General features: G+C 33.5%; 1 protein-coding gene and 1 long non-coding RNA gene across 6 annotated transcripts; both read left to right on the forward strand.

Moving 5' to 3' along the window:
• Positions 1–5,167: 5,167 nt before the first annotated feature.
• On the forward strand, positions 5,168–10,454 carry LOC144565869 (uncharacterized). 4 transcript variants are annotated; one of them, XR_013515052.1, is made up of 5 exons: positions 5,168–5,611; positions 6,962–7,079; positions 8,763–9,035; positions 9,151–9,226; positions 10,139–10,454. XR_013515052.1 is itself a non-coding variant. In XM_078315715.1 (4 exons), exons 2-4 carry the CDS (start codon positions 7,034–7,036, stop codon positions 10,168–10,170), a joined length of 351 nt encoding a protein of 116 aa, XP_078171841.1. In that variant the 5' UTR covers positions 5,168–5,611; positions 6,962–7,033; the 3' UTR covers positions 10,171–10,454. The 4 variants fall into 4 exon arrangements, 3 of the variants coding, with proteins under 3 accessions (XP_078171841.1, XP_078171842.1, XP_078171843.1); XM_078315715.1 differs by lacking the exon at positions 9,151–9,226; XM_078315716.1 differs by lacking the exons at positions 6,962–7,079; positions 9,151–9,226 and having other exon boundaries at positions 5,169–5,611.
• Positions 10,455–16,109: 5,655 nt separating this feature from the next.
• LOC144565840 (uncharacterized) lies at positions 16,110–21,975 on the forward strand. Of its 2 annotated transcripts, none has more exons than XR_013514989.1 (4): positions 16,110–16,801; positions 18,237–18,319; positions 20,988–21,070; positions 21,447–21,973. It is a non-coding gene; the product is annotated as an uncharacterized LOC144565840 (long non-coding RNA). The 2 variants fall into 2 exon arrangements; XR_013514990.1 differs by lacking the exon at positions 16,110–16,801 and adding an exon at positions 16,830–17,687 and having other exon boundaries at positions 21,447–21,975.
• The last annotated feature ends 1,992 nt before the right edge of the window (positions 21,976–23,967 follow it).

The raw sequence follows: 23,967 nt of genomic DNA on the forward strand, positions 1-23,967 counted from the left end.
TTAGGATTCTTGTGTACGGATTTTAAATCAGATGTAAAATTGCGGGCGCGAATCCTAAAGCAGATCCGACAGTGAAGAGAACCCATCGAACACAAAAGTGGTCCGATGGGCGTCGGACACCCCCCTCTCCCCTGGCAGACTGGTCTACAATTTGGGTGTATATTTGTAAACCACGTTGTACTGTAATTTGAACAACTTTGAGCTTGGATTTAATTAGGCAAAATAATTTCATAATTGTGGAACCATGGAATAAAAGAACGGAGGTCACTGCCTTAGCCCTTAGCTTTTGTTGTAACCACATATTTATACATGGTGTAATTGTCAAGATTGATACAAATGAAGGAGACTAATATGCTCAAGAAATCGTTCAAACTCCTTTGCCAGAAGGAAATGAAATCAATGCCGATCAGAGAGGGTGAAATTTCGTGAGGTCATAATTGTTGGTAATCAACCACTCTCTTATAGGCTATTTTTGTAGGCTTATCTGCTTATGCAATTTCAACTCTTATCTGTCTCTACTGTCTCCAATGACATGAGTAGTGTGCTTTTTTGTAGCCTACAAATTTCTATTTATTATTAAAATTAGTTACTTTGTACTCATCATTTCCGTTAGTTACTTTATTATGATGTCGCTTATAACTGCCCGAAAACCATTTTGAAAAAAGCGCCAGGCTCACATTCAGATTCGGCCGATTTCTAAATAATAATAATTCGAAGCTGACAACACATTGAAAAAAATTTGAAAGTTAAAAAAAATGTAAACTACAACGGTAAGAGATACAAACATTTATTTGTATTTTTGTAAATTGTCTAACCAACAACAAATAGCCAGATGCATTTTTCAGGACAAACACCAAACACAGCCTTTTTATGGCCTATTTTTCAGGGCCGTCCAATTAATTGAAGCTTCAACAAGCTTTGTGGATTTACAATTAGCTAGAATGATGAATGCATACAATTATCCTTCCAATTAAGGATCAATAATTCAGATACAATTCGGCAATTCGGCTATATATATATAGGCTAATTGATTTGTTACTCCAATCAAGGGTCATCTTATCCGATATAAGTTTTTAGTAGGAGTGACAATGAGCTGGCTCATCACGAGCTAGGTTCAATTCATTTTTGATTTGTCACTACTACCGAGTGAGTTGAGATTAAGGATCTGAACTAGAATTTTAGCTCATGATAGTTACGAGCCAACTAAGAACTGAATTATTTTATTGGCTCGTTAGCTCGCTGAACTTTATTGGCCCACTATCATACAAGTCAAAATAAATACAATAATAAAACTCATCAAATAAAGCATAGTTTACATCAGATATTTATTTCTATAGCTTTAGTACTCTTAAATCAAGTACAACTAAGCAAATTAACTGTCATAAATTGAGTTTCCAACTAAATTCATATATACCAAAATATAAAATCTCTAAATTCATACAATCATAGTTCACAAAATAAATTTATGCATGCCAAATTCACACAAATTTATACAAATTCACAAATGCATACTTGGAACGAGTTGGCTCTCCAGCTCGCGAGCGAGCTAGGTCCTACTTAAACTTGTTAATTCTAGACCGAGCTAGTGACGAGCTGACTCATTAACAGTTCAGTTCACTAACTAACAAATTGTTAATGAACAAGTCAGATGTGAGTCACAATCTATCCGGGAGCTATACAAGTATTTTTGCCACCCGTAATTATTGGTGCAAATAAATTTAGTTCTAGTCTGATTTGATCCAGCCTAAACATCATCTTAGCATATAATATCAATTGGAGTAGAACTAGGGTGTTCTTAAGTTTATCAAAAGATTTTTTTTGATGAGTTTAACTCTAAAATTTATTGGATTAATGAATCAGACAATTGAAACTGATATACTTAATGGATGATACATTTACGTGCAAAGTTCATAAATTTTTAATTGAATTTAAGATAAAGTCAAGCGGTCAAGAATTGGTGAAAAATAAACGCACAAAAAATAATTTATAAACTTTCTTTTATCGACTTATTGACTTTGCATTAAATTAATTCAAAAATTTATAAATTTTGCATAAAAATACATCACTCGTAAAGTAGATCAGTTTGAACAATTTAAATTTGTTATTTGAAATTAATCAAATAAAATTTAAAATAAACTCACAAAAACTTTGATGGGCTTAACAAAATCATAGTTCTACTCATTACAATTGTATATAGGATATAGCAGTCTTTTTGAAAAACGATATGCACTTGATTGACGGAAGAGATACCTACTTGGTAGGGGTGCAAACGCATCAGATATTAGTTAAATTATAAATGTATCCGTTTTTATTTTTCTGATATGTATACATATTGGATATTAAACGGATACATACGGATACGGATCAGAGATATCAGATATATATACACATATATTTTCATAATATCTATTAAACTATATAGTATATATTTACTATTCAGACACGGATAATTAAAAATCAAAACCATATCTATATCCGTATCCGTATCCGCACGAATATTTGGATATCGGATATCCGTATCAAATTTTTGGATACGAATTCAGATACGGTCGGATATTATCCGATCCATTTGCGCCAGTGATAAACTATTATGTCTTCGATTAATTCTATTTTTATAAGTAATTTTGCATTCGTATTAATATGTATACATATATGAGGAGGGATCCAATTACACCATTTTATGGTGACACATCTTGACACCATATTTGTATAAGTCATTTTTGCAATTTTAAAATCTAAATAGACGATCTGAACCGTTCAACATAATCTTCATATTAAAATGTGCCTGGAGAACAAATTTTATAATTTTTGGAATTTTTTTAGTATTTATTAAGATGTGTACAAAATTGTTGTTTTCAGCTTATTTTGGACCATTGAAAAACAGTAATTTTAAAAAATTCTAAATAAATAGTAATAAATTTTCAAAAAATATAAGATTTGACTTCCAAGAATATTTTAATATGAATATCACGTTAAACAGTTCGGATCAACTATTTGAATTTTGAAATCGCAAAAAATAGCTTATAAAAATATGGTGTCAAAATATGTCACCATAAAATGATATAATTGGATCCCTCCTCTACGTATATTCATAATTCAAATAAAATTATGTTAAATTCAAGTGGGCGCGAAATTCTCCCACATCCTTATAAAGGCACGGATAGTGGCATCTCCACATTTGCCAAAATTGATAAAATTATTATAGCATACTACTCGATGTTTATTATGCGGGTCATGACTGCCTGGTCCGAAATGTCTTAAGAAATAAACAAGAGGAGGGACTCGTATGGGCCTTGGGCTGTGAATCTTGTTTTATTTGTATTTTCTGCTTAACCACTACCTAAATGGGCCTTTAGTAACTAATTAGCCCATTAGATAGAGTAGCATCTATTGTTAAAAACATGGTTATGTACCCACTGTTTCATAGTATATTACAGCGTACAAGCATGACACGCTTTAAAATAGTGATTAACGATCCGGTTAACAGAATTTTACCTATTTAGCTTACTTTACATTGACTCTCACACAGTGCTTTATCGATCACCAGTTCGATCTAGAGCTCTAATGTTTGCAAGATTCGTGATAACTATGTGTTAATGCTCTTTCCATAGGCAAAAAAATATGCCAGTGAACCTGATTTCACATATTTACTGACAATCCATTTCTGCCAATGAATCTGTTTGTTTCACATTTTTGCTGACAAACTCTGTTTCTGTAGCCTGCCTGATATCTCCTCATACAACTAATTATTCGACCAACTAAACTAACCCGATTAAGGTACAAACAATTAATCCTCAGGCCTCAGCTAGTTCACATTTGGATTACATAGAAAATGCTGCAGTTATAATTACATTGTAGCAGCTAGCACACATATTGTCAGGGCTCAAATCATTTAGCCAGTACTCGTAGCACACATTGTTATAAAACATTTGAAAATAAATGAAATCAATTGACCTCGATTTATTTTAAATTTTTATGTTTATACGTGATTTTCTATATAATTTAGAGTACATGTACTGTAAAATTGACTCTCATTTTGTTATATTTCGAAATTTTAAAACAAGATTAAATTACTAAATCAATCATTTCACTTAAATAAAATTTTTAATTAACTTAACGATCGTTCAGAAAATTTTCTGACCGATTAAAAATGAATCTAAAAATTTGAAATATAAATGAAGTATGAAATTATGTACATTAAAATTTAGAGATTTAAAAATAAAATAAAATACAACACTAGGAATAAAATTATAAGGGTAAATTTCGGTGGAGGTCACTAAACTTTGTTATTTGTCGCGAATTGGTCACTCAACTTTGATTTGTCTCTTTTGAGTCACTCAACTTTGTTATTTGTTCCAATCAAGTCACTTAACGTTTTCCATCCAAATTTTTAACGGAATATGCTAATTCCGTTAGTTTTTTGGATGGAATATGCTAATTCCGTTAAAATTTTGGATGGAATGGGTATATTCCGTTAATTTTTTGGACGGAATAGGAATATTCCGTTAAAAATTTGGATGGAAAACGTTGAGTGACTTGATTGGGACAAATAACAAAGTTGAGTGACTCAAAAGGGACAAATCAAAGTTGAGTGACCAATTCGTGACAAATAACAAAGTTTAGTGACCTCCAGCGAAATTTACCCAAATTATAATCATTCGATAAATTAGCAACTTAGAAAATCCGTTACAATTCCTTTGAATTTTTAGGAAAGAAGAAATTGATTTAATTAGATTCGTGTGAATAAATAAGTAATTGAATTCCAAATAAGAGTATAATTATACGAAATTATTCGTACAAATAAATTATATAAATTATAAAACTCGTTCATTTAGAATTTTTAGAGAACTAATTGAATATATATAATTATATAAAAGGAGACCGAATTATTCAAATCTTAAATTGAGAAATAAATATACAAATTATATGTACAAATATAGTTACAAAAATTTATGAACTTTTGATTTGAATTTATGAAAGAAACGGAATTTAAACCAATTAAATGAGACCAGATTGAAATTTTGAATTGTTTGAACCTTTGAATTAAATCCAACACGAATCTTGAAGCACCCCCTTTAATAAACCCCCTCTCCCCTGTCCCTCTTCCCTCTCTGCCCGTGAGACCCCCCAACCCAGCGCCCCCCCCCCCCCCCCCCCCCTCTGCTTTGTTCTTACGCCAAACCCCCCCCTCACCCGTTCCCTTCCTCTTCTTCTACGCCAAAACCAGGGGCTCCGCCCTCCCTCCTCTCCCGTCGCTACAGTGACCAGCCCACCACCACCACCCGCCACCCCACTCTCTCCTTCTCGGTCCGTGAAACCCCACCACCCGCCCCTCTCTCTCTTTTTCTGCCTCCCCTGCCAATTTATCTCCTTCTCGGATTCTCTAACCCGTGGACCTCCTCTTCCAATTTATCTCTCTCTCTTTTGCACCGTTTGCCTCTAAACTCGTGAGAATCCGAAACCCTAGAAATTGGGGGTTTGTCCTTGTTGCTTGCGGGTGCTTTCTTACGGTTGCTATGGTGCTTGCTTGTGCTTGAGTGAGACGGCTGCAAGGCGAGGTGAGGCGAAACCCTCGGAACCGGCCGCTTTCTTTCGACATTTTCTCTTTCGGGTAATTTCTAAAATTCGCTTCTAAATTTTTGATTCATACCTTGATGAGTTGATTAATGCCGTAGGATATGAGTTTGCTAAGTATCGAGTTTGGTTGTTGATTTTCCCGACTCGATTGAATTGCTTGAATTATTTTCTTTGAGACCCCTCTGTCGTAGGTTGTGTAATGCTATGTTGACTTGTAGTGCTTTAGTACTCCTCTGTTTTGATACTGGTAAATGCACAATTGAAAATAGAGGGGCTGTGGCAAATTTTAATAATATTGAGGGGTATTGATTAAAGTAAGTAAATGTGATGATTTAAAAAACTACTAGGATCGAGTTGCAAATGTTTAAAGTAAAGGGGTATAATTGTAAAAGTAAGAAATTGTTAAGGTATGGGATTCGGCCTAACTCAATGAATCCGAATGGGTGAATTATTTTTATTGAGCCCTCTATGTTGGGCTCGGCTGTGAATTTGAATAAATGAATATGGGACTTGGGTCAAATCAAATTATAATTAGAACATGCCAAAACTCTTGACTATAGAAACTAGATATAATAATTTATTTAAGGTGAATATTAACCTTTTATTTCTGAGCCGATAATTTGTAAAAATAGAGATTTAGTTTAAAAATCTGATTTGAGTTTTAGTTGTAAGACTAATTTTAATTAAACGAAGTTTGTAAATAAAATGTGCTTAATACCTCTTCCTGGTGAGCTTGACCTGAAACTTTAAACATAATTTATTAACAGTGACAAATTAATTAATTATAAAAGATAGTATTAGTTAAAAAGTAATTTTATTAATTAAAAGCATGATAATGTGTTAAAATGTTAATATATAGATTCTAAAGAACAAATAAAACATTGGGTGATAATGGAACTACGTAAGATTAAATTATGTACAAGTATATATTATGTACTTTAGAATATGTGTATAAACTCCACTAAATATTATTTTTATATGATGCAATGTGGTATATGAATATTATTTAACTTATAATCATTCAAAAACATACATAAAACACCCAACACATTTAAATAAAATAAAAGTTTAATAAAACAAGTTTTAAAGATTTATAACATTTAAGTAGTTTTGAAACATAAATGAAAAATATTTATTTTTATACTTAGATTTGAAACGTCGAATTAAATGTAAAATTAGATTAGTTATAAAATAACGAATTGTGCGACTTAGAATTAATTAATTGGACAACACGTAAATTAGATTAGATTAATCAAAGTGAATAATCAAAGTGACAAGTTTTATAAATTGAAATAATCGAGAATACGACTCAAACGTATTAAATGGGGCGAGGGTTAGAATATATTAGGGTAGATATTAATTAGTTATAATTACGTAATTTCAGATCAGCAGATCCAGTACGATTCTGATTCGTGGACTGATCCGACTGACCAGCAGTTCGGAGCATACGCGGAGCATGCTGATTTCGCTGAGGGTTAGCCACAGAGACTCCAGCCCTACAGGTGTGGGATATCTGAATTATTTTCTTTCGTGGGCGTACTCTTACCAGTCGATCCATCTGACCTGACATCTGCACTTTATTTTTAAGTAGTTGCATTAAAACTGTAGAGTATGTTTATCCTTTTCCGCATTGTAGGTAGAATTGCATAAACCCTGAAAAATATGAATTTACTGTATTTTAAGAGTAGAGTAATTAAATAATATTATATATATATATATCTTATTAGAATATTAGATTATTAGCTGTCTTCTTCTCACCAATGCATGCATATGCACGTTAAAATTTTCTACAACTAAAAGTAATAAATAAATTGTATATTTTTATACAAAGATCATGATTTAATTTGACAGTTAAAATTTTGAAAAATTTACGAAGTCCATTACACTCTCTCCGTCCCCCTCAATCAATCCTCATTCCTCACGCCGCGCAGCCGCACTCTCCGCCTCTCCCCCACCCGGTGTCGAGCCCCTCACCGACTCGCCTGCGAAGAAACCAACCACTCCTCGTAGCTCACCAGGCAACGCGCCTCTCACGGCCTCATCCCCTCCTTTCGCTCCTTTTAGCCTTTAATTGGTTTGCTTTTTCTAAATCTCTGTTTCCACCTTGAATTCGTCAATTATTTGATTCATATGGAGTTAGTTCAGATCTTAAATGTAACATGCACTTTGTTAGTACGATTATTTCCTGTTGGTATAGAATTGTTACTTTCCAGTTACGGGTCTCCTCAGGGGTGACTCGTAAAAGGAACATTCTCAGTCCTCTACATGTCTCAGAAAAAAGAGTTGTTTTTCTGGGATTTAGTTGTGATATTTCTGTTGAATTTGCATTATCCGTGTGTAATAAAAAAATTGATAGTGGAAAATTTGCAAAGCCGACAAAAAAAGAAGAAGAAATATTTATTGATAAAATAGTAAACAATACAAGATAATCGTTGGGGCCATCACCCAAAGAGGAATAACTCACCCAACAGGGACCAGGGGACCCGAAGGAAACTCACTCACCCTAAACTAAACTTAACATTACACTATGAAAAAAACGAATAAACTCTAATCTGCTATCTTCTCTGAGCTTATTTATAACAAAAAGTTAGTTACTATAGAAGTTTGAAAAGTATGGTAAAACATACAGCAAGAATTATTTGTATAAATTGCGGTATTGATTTACTTTTTGAAATTTCTGGACCAAACCACATGTTGCTCCGGGCTGATACGTTATTGGTATAGTACCTTCGCCATTTTTTAAACTTTTCTTTCTGGCTGCATCATCTTGTTCAAATGAGAAACCATTGACACTTTAACACCAAACTAGATCCAAATAAGTTCAAAGATTTTCTTTGTTTTACTGGTATCAGAACGGCTTGGTACAATGCCAATCAGGCCAAGTACTATTAATCACTGAAATTCAGGTGTAAAATCTAAGAGAATCCATTTTGAGATTGACCACTTTCCATAGGTTGGTACCTGTCAGTGCCAATAGCTGTTGATACAGCTGGTAAATACTCGTATATTGATGGGACCATAAAAAAGAGCCTATTGGCATGGAACTGACAACCTAATTGGTACATGACGGTAACACAAGGCTTGTTTCATTTGATCATCATTAATATTTCTTCTTTTTTAAATAGCAAAGTGATTGATCATCATTAATATTGATTTTTTTTTTTTCGTTGTTTGTGTGAGAGCAGTTTCATTTGATATGGCAGCTAACAACTCAAAAGAAGTGCTTAAAAATGTGGATTGGAGAACAGTTGGAGAAACCAGTACCTCGACTACTGCAACAAGTTCGAGCATTCCGATTGTGAAAAAACGGTTGCCCAAAAAATTGAGACAAGTACCGGACTACTACTTCATGCCACGCCTATCTCGGCCAAAGGCTTTTGCCATCTATGGTATGTGCATTGTAGCTGGTATTGGTGCAGGAATGCTAGGAGAGATCTGGATAAAGAAAAAGATTGAAGGTTAGTTATAGTGGTACTTAACATTACAGTAACTTTTTTTTTTTGTTTGGCTAAATTGCCCGTAGGCTTACACTTACTTGTTTAGTTGAACGGAGTCATTTTTCTCTCTCTTTAGACAAAAACTGGCTGATATGAAATGCTTACAACATGGCTTGTTTTCTAAGTTACCTGAGCTGGCTAAATTTAATGAGGTATTTCTCATATCATAGGAGTTGCATGAGATATTTAATTGGTATTCTGAAACTGCATCTTGTATAGCTCTGTGCCTCTGTCCAATGGCAGATGCAAGATTTTGGTCATGGGAGTCAAAGTATTTATTCAAGTACTATGAGGTGCAATGCATTGCATTTGAAATTTTTTGCTTAAATTATATATTTATTAGTATTTTTTTTCTGCAAGGGACTAAATTGTGGGTCAAATCATAAATTTATCAGTAAAAATGATTTATATTGATAATTAACTTGACTTTAAAATTGTTTTGTAGAAAATTAACAGTGTGTTGGCGCCAGATAAAAATTAGTTCGTACTAGCAAAACAAATAAGAAACATCGTGGTGAAAGAACTATTGCAATAAAAAAAAAAGTTACACAAGTAAATCAATAGAGTTAAAGTAAATGGGGAGAAAGAAAGATGTATAGTTTCTGCATGTGTGATCAAGCTAGAGAGGGCATGAGGTTAAAACAACAACAACAACCAAGCCTTGTCCCAAACAAGTTGGGGTAGGCTAGAAATGAAACCCAAATGGAGTCACAAAACTCATGAGGTTAAAACAGTCGAGTGCAAAAGACAACTTGATTAGATGATCTCCAGTCCTTGCTTGAATGATATATACAGTTTTAATATATTATTGTCTTCTTTTGGTCCAAACTGATGTCATCAGTGAACTTTAGTGTTTGAAATGGGGGGGGGGTCATAAGTAATTATCATTTCGGAGAACTACTAACATATCATACATACCCTCCAAAATGTGAAATATTTTGAATAACCTATGCGGCATAAGTAATTATCATTTCCACTCAGGTCAAAAGCATGCCGTTTCGAGATTGATCCTTTTTTTCTTTGTTTATTTAGTCTAACAATCTGTTATTTTTGGTAAATTGCAGAGGATGGTGGCATTGTATGGGAAATGAAATAAGTAGCACTACATGTTTGTTATGGTTTCGAGTCAAGACGTATTTATTTATAATATTTTTCTAGTTTTACTTTCTTTTACTCCTAGTACCTCAGTTCTTTGTTTGATGCATTGAGTTCGGTGAGGTATTATAGTTTAGGGTTTGAATAAATTGCTAACTACAGCTTATTCAGAGATGTAGGGAATTTTCTGGTATTATGTAAGGCGGCCTCATGTGCTTTTGATGTAAGAATTTTATTTATGCTACTTTATTTTCATTTAATGCTTCGATTATTTTGGGAACCCTATACCGGATGATTAACAAGTTTTGAGCTGGTTGATAATTAAGTCTGCTTGGTTGGTTTAATATAACTTCACTAGTTGTTTTCCTGTAGAAACTATCCAAAGATGTATGGGCCGGCAATAGAGGGAAAGTGTTGGGTTGAGTATTATTATTATTATTATTATTATTTTATTGTTTTAGTAAAGTTGGGTGTGAACTGTGAAGCCACCCAATTGATATAATATTCACAAGTTATTCGCCATCTCAGTTTCGAAAGATCAAAAGATCAAAGACTGATATAAAAAAACAAAGAATTTTGTTATTAACAATTTTGATGCGCGGCGTGAGGAATGAGGATTGATTGAGGGGGACGGAGAGAGTGTAATGGACTTCGTAAATTTTTCAAAATTTTAACTGTCAAATTAAATCATGATCTTTGTATAAAAATATACAATTTATTTATTACTTTTAGTTGTAGAAAATTTTAACGTGCATATGTAGGCCTGCAAACGAACCGAACCAAACCGAATCTACCCAAGTTCGAATTCGAATTCGAAATTAATTCGAATCGAACCCAGTTCGAAATTGCAATGATTTAAAACCTAAAAAACTAGTTCGAATTCGATTCGGTATAATTCGAACTGGTTCGATTCGAATCGAAATTAATTCGAAATTAAAACCAATTCAGTTAAATTTAAATTATTTAATTTATTAACAAATGAATTCGGATTCAGATCCAAACAAATTTAAACTAAAACAAAACCCATTATCCGAGTTCTGTTTTGTGGTTTTGAATTTCTTCTCGGAACTCAGCTGCTTTTATAGGCTACTGAGAGCTGCTTTTATTTTGATTTGAAATTGTGGGATAATGTTAAAAACCGGACGACCGGCGCTGAGCTCTGCTTCCTTCAATAGCTCCATTATTTTATTATTAAAAAGCAGCCTGCAGCCCAATAATGTTAAAAAGCAGCCCGCAGCCTTCAATAGCTCCATAATGTTAAAAATGGTAAAGAATGGCCCAAGGGCATATTTGACAAAATAATGTTAAAAAGCAGCCTGCAGCCTACTCCGAGTTGAATTTCGAACCCAAAATAATTTCGAACCGAACCGATTCGAACCTGCCCTGGTTCGAATTCGAATTGAATTAATTTCGAATCGAACTGGTTTGAATTAATTTCGAACCGAATTAGTTTCGAATCGAATTTTTTTCGAACTTTTTCGAATCGAACTCGAATCGAATCACGAATCTCGAATTTTTTGTGCACCCCTATGCATATGCATGCATTGATGAGAAGAAGACAGCTAATAACCTAATATTCTAATAAGAGTGTAATGGACTATATTATTATTTTACGTGCATATGCATGCATTGGTGAGAGCTGAGCAGGGCCGAGTGACTTCGTTCCGTCTTGTGTCACTTGGTATGGGACGGCTCGATAGCCACTGAGCCGAGCGTCACTTGATTCTCGGATGGCCTTAGGATTTATATTATATGTACTAGTTGGAACTATATATGTTTTCCGTTCATTTTACATTTTTACGTGCACCGGTTCGAGTCCGGATGTACGAACGATTCAGGAGTTTCCCACCTACATTAGGAGCTACATGCCTAGGACGGGTTACCCCATCGGTGGTTCGAGGCCCCGATGGCATTGTTTCAGGGTTGCGCAGCTGGACTGACAGTCTTGATATTACGCTACACGGTTCGAGGCCGTGGCGTTGTGTTGCACGGTTCGAGGGCGTGGCACTTTAGTGCACCAGTTCGAGGCTGGCACTACTTATTGATCATTATGCTACACGGTTCGAGGCCGTGGCGTTGTGTTGCACAGTTCGAGGCCATGGCACTTTAGTGCACCAGTTCGAGGCTGGCACTACTTATTGATCCCGTGAATCCGGCCGGATGAATGGAGTTCTCTCATGCTCATGAGGGATGAGATTGACTATTTTTACGACTTGCATTGTATGATTTCTCCTATTTTATATGTTTGATTGATGAATCGTTTAGGCGAGATGACACACCGGATTTAGATATAACCATCGGCTAGTGTGCTAGTGTAATGCTAATCTTGTGGACAATGCGCGATGTCATTAGACAACGTGTATCATTGTTCCCTGATCACAGTCCTTGGATTATATTATTCAATTCTTTTGATACTATTGGCACGGCACGGGGTGATTTACATAATTGCATATTATTATTATTATATTTGTTCACACAGTGCTTTGGTATTGGACTCCGAATTGATTACTATCCGATATTGTATTTTGACTTTGGGTTTATTTTGCATGTTGGCATATTAAAATAATCGCATCATGGCATTAATTAAAAGTGTTTTATGACTATTAGATATTGAGATAGGTTTACACTTGTGCATATTTTAAATTATATTCTTAACTGAACGCAATTTATATATATGAAAGTGCTTTGACCATAGAGGATCCCTGAGGGGATAATTCTGGGTCACATACTGGGCGATTCGTCGCTCACCCACAAGTTGTTTCGTGAGTTTTAGGTACAGAGTCTGGCGGTCCGCAGCAGGAGGTGCCAGGAGCTATCCCTGATGGCCACACCGTTTGATTTACTTTTATTTAGGATTTTGGGTAGGATCATGAGTATCTGTATTTTTGTATTATATACGGAACTCATTAGATCCTGTACTTCCCTTCTTTAGATGATGTTAATTTGAGGTGACATAGATTACACTTTGTATGATGTATATGTTTATGTTTATTTATTTATATGTGACGGATGCTTGACATTTTATATTATGCTTTCGCTGTTGTTTTTACTATTATGTTTATCTTAGCCTTACGTGCTTAATGATTAATTAAGCACGAGGCGAGGTTGATCACGTCTTGATTCAGAATTCCTGGTTTGGGGTGTGACACATTTGAAGCATGAAAATTTGATATGATTGATTCCAATCAAATTTGACATCTATAATTTGAAAGTCTGATTCGGTCCCTACATATTATCTACGAGAAATTTTGCAATTGTGGAAACAGTTTTGAGTGGTATGGGTTTCTTAATAGAAAGTAATTAAACTAGGCATGCAAAATAAGAACTCGGCAAGGGCTTACAAACTTTTTTTAAGTCAAATGTAGTGTACAGAAAATGGTTCCAATGCCTTTATTTTTGTGTTGTCAACGTACTTTTATTTCTTATTTTTTAATAACAAATATTTTAAAATTTATGTGTTAAAATAAAACCACTAAATATGATTTATACTATTTTCTACTACATGCACATACAAAATTATTATATTTCGGCTTTGTTTTTTTTTATATGAATCAATAAGTTGAAAATAAACGTTCATATTTTTTTGAGTAAAGGATGGAGGTTAAGCCAACTAACTATTTAATATTCATAAGAAATTTTTCCATCCGGGTCTCGAACCTGCATCCTTCCACACTGATGGTATTGCCTTTGCCACTCAACCAAATATTGGTCTCTTAACGCCCATAATTTATCCATATTAATCATGTATTTTTGCAAGTTCTTGATACTGATAAAAACAAATTCCAAATATCGTAATCTATTATATGTGTATAGAGAACATAATATAGATCAAATCTAACAATTTTAAATTTTAAATTATTGATATTTAAAAAATGGACGCATGTATAATGGAGACAAAAATGTTTCAATTGAAGACGAAAGTTAATATATGTGCTTATCGTGACTACGGCTAATACGCTTCTGGCATCATTTCAGCATATATGTTTTGGTTAAATATCCATCATGTTAGTTTTAAATAATGAATTCAAAACAGATCTCCTTCACTTCAATACAACTTCGGTTACATATATATAATTCTTTTTATATTCTTTTTTGAATGATTTAATGAGTTATGAACCGGAAGCATATATATGTTGAAATGCTACTCGGAGTATATAATTAGCCGGACTCCGCTTATCAATTTCCAAATTTATTAATAAAGGGAACATAAATTTAATTATAAGTTCCTATACAATCGAAACAAATATGGATGTCTCCGTTGAGACCTGATGCACCCACCCCCAATCCACTGAGAGCGAAAGAATCCGAGTCATGTAGGCTCAAAACGGACGATATAGATCAGAAATATGTCCGATTAGGCAATGTTAATTATGTTATGGATCGAACGGGCCTAAGCGGTGGTGCTTAGTATAGTCCATTGAGAAACCAGAAAGATCAGTCCTAATTAGACCTTAGTATAGTCTATTGAAAGTGGTAGATCGGTTTAAACGGTTTTTATTAATTTATCGTATAAAGTTTATTTGATAGGTTTTTGGAGTTGTTGTCGTTTAGATTGAAATGACACTAATATCATACTAGTAAAATAGAATTGGACTTATCATAGTCCATAATTAATTTACATGTCCTAATTTTATTCAAGAAGGCAGGAGCGGATTCATATTGTATTGGGGACAATACAATTTTATTTTTGGATTTTGAGTTAAGTGGAGATTTATGGTCCTGACTGATTTTGCTCTCAAGAATTTTTTTTACTCCCCTTTAAATATTTGATTTGTAATTCGGATTAAATTTAGAGTTAAAATTTAAATAAGTTTTTTTAATTATAATTGGTAATTAAAATTATAAGCTAGAGTATAAAATATTACAAGTCAGAGTAGTGAAAAATATAAGTTAAAATCTTGTTGTTTTTATCGAGTACCTAATTAGTTAATGTGTTTAAATCTAATTAACTATTTAAATTCAATTAAATATTTTTTTTGTTTCTTCTCACAAAAATTCTGAATCTGTCAAGGAAGAGTTGAACAACAAATTCAACAATGTCTCCTGGAGTGGTCTCGTTACTAAGATCGATTTCCGAAGTGTTTTTTGGATAAGCTTCTTAATTATTTGAGAGTTCATATCTGTTATTAACTTACGACAATATCGAGTTACCATTATCTCATATATAAATCACTGAGCTCAATGAACGACTTAATTAGATTTATTTGATTTTTTTCTGTTTTGTTATCCAAATGCACCTTGTGCATCAATAATTGTCATTAGATATCCATAATATTCAAATTCGCATTTATTAAGTAGATTCCAAAATATTCTTAATAATTTATTAGATCGCATGCAGATTTTTAGGAATCCACATAATTAATTAAATTCATATATAAACCTCGCAGAATTTAAAATCCTAATCCGTTTTAAATCTGATAAATATAATTGATAAAAAAAAAGACAAATTCCTCCAACTTTTCAGTAGCAAGATATAACTGTGGTGTATTCCAGTTCCCCTACCATACACGTCAGCTAGAAAATGCCAAAAGAGCAGAAAGTTATTCGAAAAATAAACATATTATCATTACTAAAATAAATCTGACCAATAAGTACACACAAACAACAACATTTGTACGGAATTAACCGCCGTTGCTATCACTCGAAATCGTATAACAGATAACTTGAAGAAAGATGACATAATGCCGCATGGTAACATGATCCAAAGGCCAAAGGCCGAAGCTAAATAGTAAAAGAGACCAGAGAATAAAAAAAAATATTCATCGGTGAAAGAAAAGTCGTACATCAAGGAACCGATCCCACTCGAGCCCATTAATCCTGGGCCCACCACCTTAGACCAGGCGCTCACATTCAACCAATAGCAAGTCGACACCTTTTCAATCTTCAGGCTATTTATACATACCCTTCCCAGAAAAGTAATTCATTTCCTCAAAAAAAAAAAAAAAAGTAATCCATGGCATCTGTTCTCAATTTTTGTTTTTGTTGGCTTTTACTTGGCCGGAGGCAATCAGCCTCATTAACCCTTACTCTCCATCTACCCTCTACATCAGATTTTTTTTTTGTGAAATATTTGTATTTAGTTTATTGATATTTGTTGGAACAGTACTACATAATGAAGCGAAAGAAGAAAGAGAATGGCTTGAGTGCTTGACAGAAGAGAGCGAGCACACAGTGGGGATGGTATACAGGCGGTATACACACCGTTGCGTGCTCGTTCCTCTCTCTGTCAGGCGTTGTCCCCTCTCTCTTTAATTCTTTCTCTCATCCTAATTCTCTCTGCTCTTTCTTTCTTGTTATAATTAAAGAAATTTAATGACAGATCAATATCAGGCATGCATGCAGCATGCCACTTGTGAGTAGCACGAGTTTCATGGGAAATAGAGACTTTTCCAAAGCAACTTCCCGCTTTCTTCCCTTTTATTTCATTTATATTGTTCTTATTTTTTAAACGAAATAATTTCTGATAGAAGTACGGCGCTATTATAGGTACTGTGAGGACTGAAGAGGCGGGCCAGGCGGCTATTTAAGATGAAATAGAAAAATGAAAGTACACCGAGGATTGTGCGGTTTTCACCGAAATTACTGGCAACTAATGGTTCTTCTTACCTCTTGAATATTGTTTTGTTGCTGAGGTAACTTCTCTATGATTCTCTCTATTCCCTTTTTTTTTTTTTTTTTTTCTGGCCTTTTAGCAGAAGCGAGATGACTTTTTCTGCGATAATTTATTTAAAATATGCAAGTTATATACTAGCGAGGGTAGAAGAAATCCGTATCACTCTCCAGTTACCTGAGGTGCAAGTAATAAATCCAAATCATTCCTTTTAATTTGGCACGAATCTCAGAGCATGATCTATAGTTTCAATAGATGCTGAATTGAGTTTGGTCCACTTCGATTAACCTGGACCGTCCATTTTTTTAATTGCACCTCATATACTGCGGGGGACATGAAAAGTAGATTCAAAAGTAAATCGTTATCCTCTTAAATACTCCAGTTAATAATGACGATACTTTAAGAAAAAAAAAAATCGGCTTACTCAGTCTGTAATATTCATTTTTTAACCTCACGGATTGAATATTCTTGTAGTGCTGGTTTTCTTATTTTAATTCTTTTTCTGATCTTTTTCCTTTTTTCCTTGGCAGCTCATATTTCTTTTCCTTAGTTTAACGCTGTTTCTTTTCACGATGTCCAAATCTCTGATTTCTCTCTTTGAAGTGTAAGATACTATTGGATTTTTTAGGGCTATTATCGGATTGCAAGATCGGAAACCCTAAAACTGGCAGCTTCTGCCATGATTCCCCAAAAAAAAGATCGGAAACCCTAACTGCGATTTTCTTCTTAGTTATTTTCAAACAATATTAGTGGCGCTTGATGCAAATCTTGCTAGATCATTTAGATCTGAAGTTATTATAGTCAAATATGGCTTCTCCAAAATATTCTCTTTGTCATGATGAGTGATGACATATTTCATGCGATCTGTCTCCATGTAAGGATCGATCTTCAATTAACATTAATTAAATGTGAGATTTCTCTCTTTACCGTTTGTTTGTGATCACATATATATATGTTAGAAACCGTTATTTTGTCTAAGTTTTGTGGTCCATTCACCCTTTTAATTTTATCCTAGGTGTTTTTGTGTACTCAATTATGCCAACAAACATTAATTAGATGAATGGGTGATATAATTTTCTCTTTTGGCCCACAGAACGTGTGATTGTATGTTCACATGTTTTCTGGCCACAGTTGGTGAGTATCAGCTGTTTTTAGAATTTCACACTTTTTTTTTTGTTTGCTTAAAATCCTACTTGTTCAATTTGATCCTGTAATGAAGTTATGGTATGTATTCATGAACTTTATTAATAGCTCAGTTATGTTTTAAGATAATTAGTTCAAACTTCTAAGTATTAAATCTACTTAATTTAGTTGACAGTAAAATCAATTGAAAAATGAATTTTAAATTTGGACAACGGTGTTCTAAAACCTAATGATAATAACTGTGAAATTGAATTTTATGTTTGGTTTTGCAATCGGAATTGTACTCTCATTCTTTTGTTCTTTCTACTTTGTAGATATATTGCATTAGAGAATTGTTCTTCAACTGGAATCATGGATCAGAAATATACTAATTTAATTTGTTACCCAATTGAAGAAGGTACGTGCTATTGTCGAGTAATATTATTTGGTTTTTCTATAATTGCTCAAGTTTGGCTTTTTATCAAAATTTGCTTGTGGAAATGATTTTTTTTTTTTTTTGGAGAAACAATAAGGGTCATACCCTTGTGGAAATGATTGAATGTGATAAAATGCTTTACACGATGGTCCTCAGCGTTGGCTTCTCTGATAAATTTTAGATGTGTTAGAAATAGATAGAGATCACATTTTGTAAGATATTGCAAGCTTGTGAGATACCCAAGTAGAAAATTATTAATATTCATTAGGAAATAGGGAGTTAATTTGAGGGAAAATAGTACAACACTAAAAAATTAGATATTCATATCATTCGATCAAAGATTAAATATATAGTCCAAATGCTTATTAACTGATTACATCATGCAATTGTACTTGGTCTTATTATTTAAATATTAGGTATAGGATTTGAACTATCTATTTAGAACTGGCTTTCATTTGTGTCTTGCAATTGCAAGGAGTTGTAGTTAGTGCTTTAATCACAAGATAATTAACTATATGGAAGTAATCTATAACAGTGCTGTTTTCATAACTCTTAACATCTTTGGTACCATATGCATACTATCAACTGTGGGTATATTGACCCTTGGCAGCCACTGTCAAGCTTTTAAAAAAAGAGACAACTGTGGGTATTGTGATTGCTGGATTTTCTAAAGATATGAATACACTAAAATTACTTGTGATGCTTAAGAGCAACTGTCGGTGTTTTGAATACTGGATTTTCTAAAGATATGAAAAAACTAGAAGTACTTGCAAATTGAAAGAATGAAATTGAGTATTAAGTTATTAACTTTATTTCTGTTTCTTCTTTCCGATATTCTGGCTTTAATGTTACTGCCATTGTCAGTTGGTTGAGATGACCATTTTTCCTTCCTTTTCCTATTAACAATCAGAGGATACATCCTCGCCCTAGTTCTATACATTTGTGACTTGACTATGCATATGATGAAACTCTTGTAGTTTCCTTGTTATTTTTGTTGAGTAGTACATACTGCTATTTTATGTTAGATAATTGATGGTCTCAGTCATTTGATATTGATTGAATTTTTTCACATTTAATATTAGTGGTTATATATTTTGGCTGTATCTTTTGTAAATATAAGCTTAGAACCTCTCGTTTTTAAAACGACAGCTTAAATGAGTGGTAGTTTAGGTCTGCCAATGAACTTGTTTTGAAACAAGAGTAATGAATGGGTCATCATTGGGTCTCTATTTGCTGCTAACATGTCTTGGTCCTGTTATTTAAATCCAGACTGTCAGGTACTAAATGATGGTCCTGACGGGACAATCCAGGTACATGGGTTTTTTAATTATTTGAACCAGTGCACAGGAACCAAACTGGACCATCTGATTTGGATCTGTATAACAGGACCTGCTATATATATCGATATTTTAAAAGCAGTACTACAGTAGGAAGTTTTCTGTTGAAAAACATCTAAAATAACATTGCTACAGAAATTACTTTGATTTATGAAAATAATTTTCAATATATATTCCTCATTTTAGCAAAAAAGATTGTTTTTTTTTAATGTTCATGACAATTTCAGCCAATATGTTACATAATATGATTTGATGAAACTATAATACTTGTTTAAGTTGTCCCTCTTAGAGTTATATACAAAAATCAACTGGTACCTATTAGTCAATTTGGAATGGCATTTGGGTGACTTAACAAATAATGATTAAATTACAATGGAAATGTGGTGTCCAAGCTTTCAAAGTTCCATCCTTTTCCAATTGTAAAGTTAGCCTCACCTCAAGTTGAATTGGTTTTTAGTTATTAAAACCTATATTTGAAATAATTAGGGACCTTGCAATTGCAAATAATTGCTGTTTTCCTGTAATGTTGTCCAGTTTTTATAGGCAGCATTTTAACAAATGTATTAAGGTGCTTCACTTCTATTTACTGGCTAATAAGGATTTGAAAGAATTCTAAACTTACTGAGAGTGGTTCTGTCCTATAACATCATACCAGTCGGTGTGTGCTGGTAGGAGATCATTTTGTGCTAAGATCAACCTGTTTACATGTCATCACTCGTTTAATTTCAGCTACTATGTGAATGTACTAATATATTTTTTAATGTAGCCGATGTGAAATTGGTTAGGAGTTAGTCAATTAATTCTGATCTCACAAAGATGATTTCGTACTATATTTTCTATTTCCTAAGTTTGTACTTCTTTTTTTTTGAAAATTTCATGGCAGAGGCTGCCAGTTGAAGTTTTTACTTCTTCAATATGTTAGCTGATATAATCTGTCCTTGAAATTTGTTATTAATTTAAATTTACTGGTTCTAAAAGGATACTTGTTAAGTTGTTATCAAATTAATAATTATTATTTTCTTGAGTACAGTGTTATATAGCTATCCCAAATTTACTGAATTGATTTTAGGTTTCTTTCTTCTCTCTTCATTCAATTGTTTTAACAAGCTTGGTATTTCTTTATCAAAATTCTAGGCAACAGTGTTATCTTGAGTTCTGTAGAAAAGATGCATTAATTATCAAGCACTGATAAATTCATCTATTTGTTTATATATAATTACTTATGCATGAGTTTAGGTAATTTTTTTTACTCATTTTTTAACATCGTCTTTATAGAATGTTAAAATTTCTCCTAATTCCTGTTGTATATGTAGATTCACTGAAGTGGAACAAATTGCACTATCGAAGTAGGAAAATGCTGCGGGAGTTATTTCGGGGACAATTTTTCTTGTTAAGAGTAAGAAAGATTTAATTATATTATTAAATCACTACGCAAAATTTATATGGAGAACCAATAAAAGAACCACTGGTGCTAAAAAATAGATATAATTATGGCGCGCTGGACACTTAAGTGCATGAAAAAAAGGCTGGAATGTGGTGGAATGAATGAGCAAACATGCTGTGAAATTAAGATTTTAGTATCTAGGGCTACAAAAATATCTGAATTGAATTATATAACATGATTAACTTAACTTTCCAATGAAAAAGGAGTTTGACTTGTCACATCACCAGCACCATAAGTTTAAGCTGAGGTATTTAATTTAAAAGAACAAGGACGAAGAGCAAACCAAAAATGAAATTGCCGTTAGCCTAATTTGTATTGTTTTTGTCAGGTACATTGCGAGGTACATGTCAAGCAATCGATGTGCATTTCTAATTGGGGAATCTATCTTCTGGTAAACAACTTGTGAACTAAATAGATTTGACTGAGATCAGCAGTAATTCTTTGACTCGCGACAAAATCATCGTGACGTGCCCAATTGCTAGTGGATTCAATAGTCTGGGGGGGGATCCGTACCGGAGAGGATCACCCTCACTTTACAATTTGAGATTCAGGTTGCAATAGGGGGCAGTATTTTGGCCTTTGAGTTTCGTGCCAAGTTAAAAAGAACAGTTCAGATCTAGTAATTGTAAAAGATTCCCTTATTAGGTATTGGAGAGGATGTGAATTCGGGGAGGGGGGTGTGTGTGTGTGTGTGTGTCGGGTTTAGGGGGTTAATCATCTCTGTTTGATTAACAATAATTATTTTGATTTAATAAGCACAAGCAATTCTCCATCCGAATTTCAAAGCTACGAGTTATCACAAAAAACACATTGTTTTATGTGACTAGATCAAAGGCCCGCTCTCAATTTTGATTTAGTTGTTATATTTGTTATAATCATTTGAAACACAGGAGGGTTCAAATGATTTGTGTCTTTCATGTCTAATTATGTTTAATATACTTTATCTTTGATTTTAAAGTTCAAACAGTCAATTTGAACTGATCAATATGATATCTTTAATTAAATTTGTTTCGAGACCAAATTTTATATTTTTTTTGGAAAAAAAGAAAATAGACAGATACAAAACCGTTGTTTTTGGATAGTCTATAAATGGTGATTTTGTACTTATTAAAAATAATAGTAAATAATTTTATAAAAAAAAAAATATCAAATTGGATCTCCAAGCACATTTTTTAAATAGATATTTTGTTGATTGATTCGGAACTTGTTTGTAGTGTTTGGAATTTGTGGTACCAATTGATATTCCATTTTATAGTCTATTCACTAATTCCTAATTATTCCTTATTATAATTATCATTTAAAAAAAAAAACATATTATTACAAAGAGGCGTCTGGCTTTTCTCACTCTATTCTCCTAAGAGATTTATATGATCCTTTCACTTCATTCTATTTTTCTTTCGGTTTTTTGGTCATTTCTGATTTTTTTTATTCAATATCTCTTAACTTCTATTAATTTTGAAAGCAATTCTACTGAGTCTCACGTAACAGAGACCCAAAAAAAAAAAAGTCACAATCCGAACAACACTGTTGAGTAGGGACACTATATTGAAACTAATTTTATTACTCTCTTAATATATTCTTACAACTCTATTACTTAATAATCTAACCAAGATTACACCCTCTACTAATATTATCCTATACCTCCAAACTACTACAACACTCTACTACTTATATGATCCAAGATTGCTTTCTTGCTTGGATGGTGAAAATGAGGAGCAAGGCATCCTATTTATACTTGCTCCATGAGAGCCAAAGAAACATCTAGACCTAAGATATTTTTGGGTTCTTCTAAATTTTTTCCTACATCTTACACTACAAGATATTTTATTTAGTAGTTTCTAGATCAATCTTGTAATTATTTAATTGTGCTTGGGCCTCTTTGCTGCTGCCTAATATTCTTGATTTAATTACTAAATTGGGCTTGGCCTTTTAGTTCGGTGCTGAATTTCAACAAACACAATTTTAAATTATTTTATTATAATTAATTTGATTAGTCTTCGAATTTTCTAAATATTTATACAACGGGAATATAAAAGAATATGAGTTAGCACAAACATTACGTAAAGATGTAATCAACTAAACAAAATATTGTTGATCAAGCTGATGCAATCATAATTAACCCGCCTGAGGTATCACAGGGTGGTTATTATATAGTATTCACGAAATGTTATGAAACACTGATTGATTTACATTGCCACACGATCCAAACAACCCTAATCTAATTGACGGGTACGCCTGTCTTGATCTACACCCGATTAATTTTCCCCATAAGTTCATCCAATTCAGAAAAGATCCGGACAGATCCAAAACTTTCCCCATAACTTTCTCTTCTTCACTCATATTATTTTTTTCATTCTTACAGCCGAGCTGGGGCTAGTGGATTAACAATACCCGGGTCGGGTATACCCGACCATACCCGCCCGTGCCCGCCGCCCGGGGTACCCGTGCCCGAACCCGGGTATGGGTCGGGTACTCGGGTACGCGGGTACGGACATAAACCGGACCGGACCGGTTTTTTTAGACCAATACCCGACCATACCCTACCCGAGTTTACCCGTATCCGACTATACCCGTATCCTAGTACCCGAGTACCCGATACCCGAGTACTGTTCATCCGAATTCAAAATTCAAAAATTCTGTTTTTCCCTCCCAGAAAAAAAAAACAGAAAAAACCAACAAAAAACCATAAAAACCAACAAAAAACCAGAAAAAAAAAACCAGAAAAAAAAACTGCAAAAAAAAAAAAATCCGTACCCGCCCAACCCGTCAAGGGTACACGGGTACGGGTATAGGACGGGTAGGGTATGGTTTTTGAAAAATATACCCGAGATACCCGTACCCGTATACCC

The sequence above is a fragment of the Carex rostrata genome, chromosome 14, assembly GCF_964058835.1.
Source record: "Carex rostrata chromosome 14, lpCarRost1.2, whole genome shotgun sequence".
In the NCBI taxonomy this organism is placed as follows: Eukaryota; Viridiplantae; Streptophyta; class Magnoliopsida; order Poales; family Cyperaceae; genus Carex; species Carex rostrata.

What these genes read in the sequence shown, in the direction of transcription:
- LOC144565869 (XM_078315715.1), top strand. Translation starts at nt 7,034, where the DNA reads ATGCTGATTTCGCTGAGGGTTAGCCACAGAGACTCCAGCCCTACAG. An exon ending in CAGAGACTCCAGCCCTACAG is followed by an intron (nt 7,080 to 8,762) that starts GTGTGGGATATC and finishes GTGTGAGAGCAG; the next exon opens with TTTCATTTGATATGGCAGCT. An exon ending in GATAAAGAAAAAGATTGAAG is followed by an intron (nt 9,036 to 10,138) that starts GTTAGTTATAGT and finishes GGTAAATTGCAG; the next exon opens with AGGATGGTGGCATTGTATGG.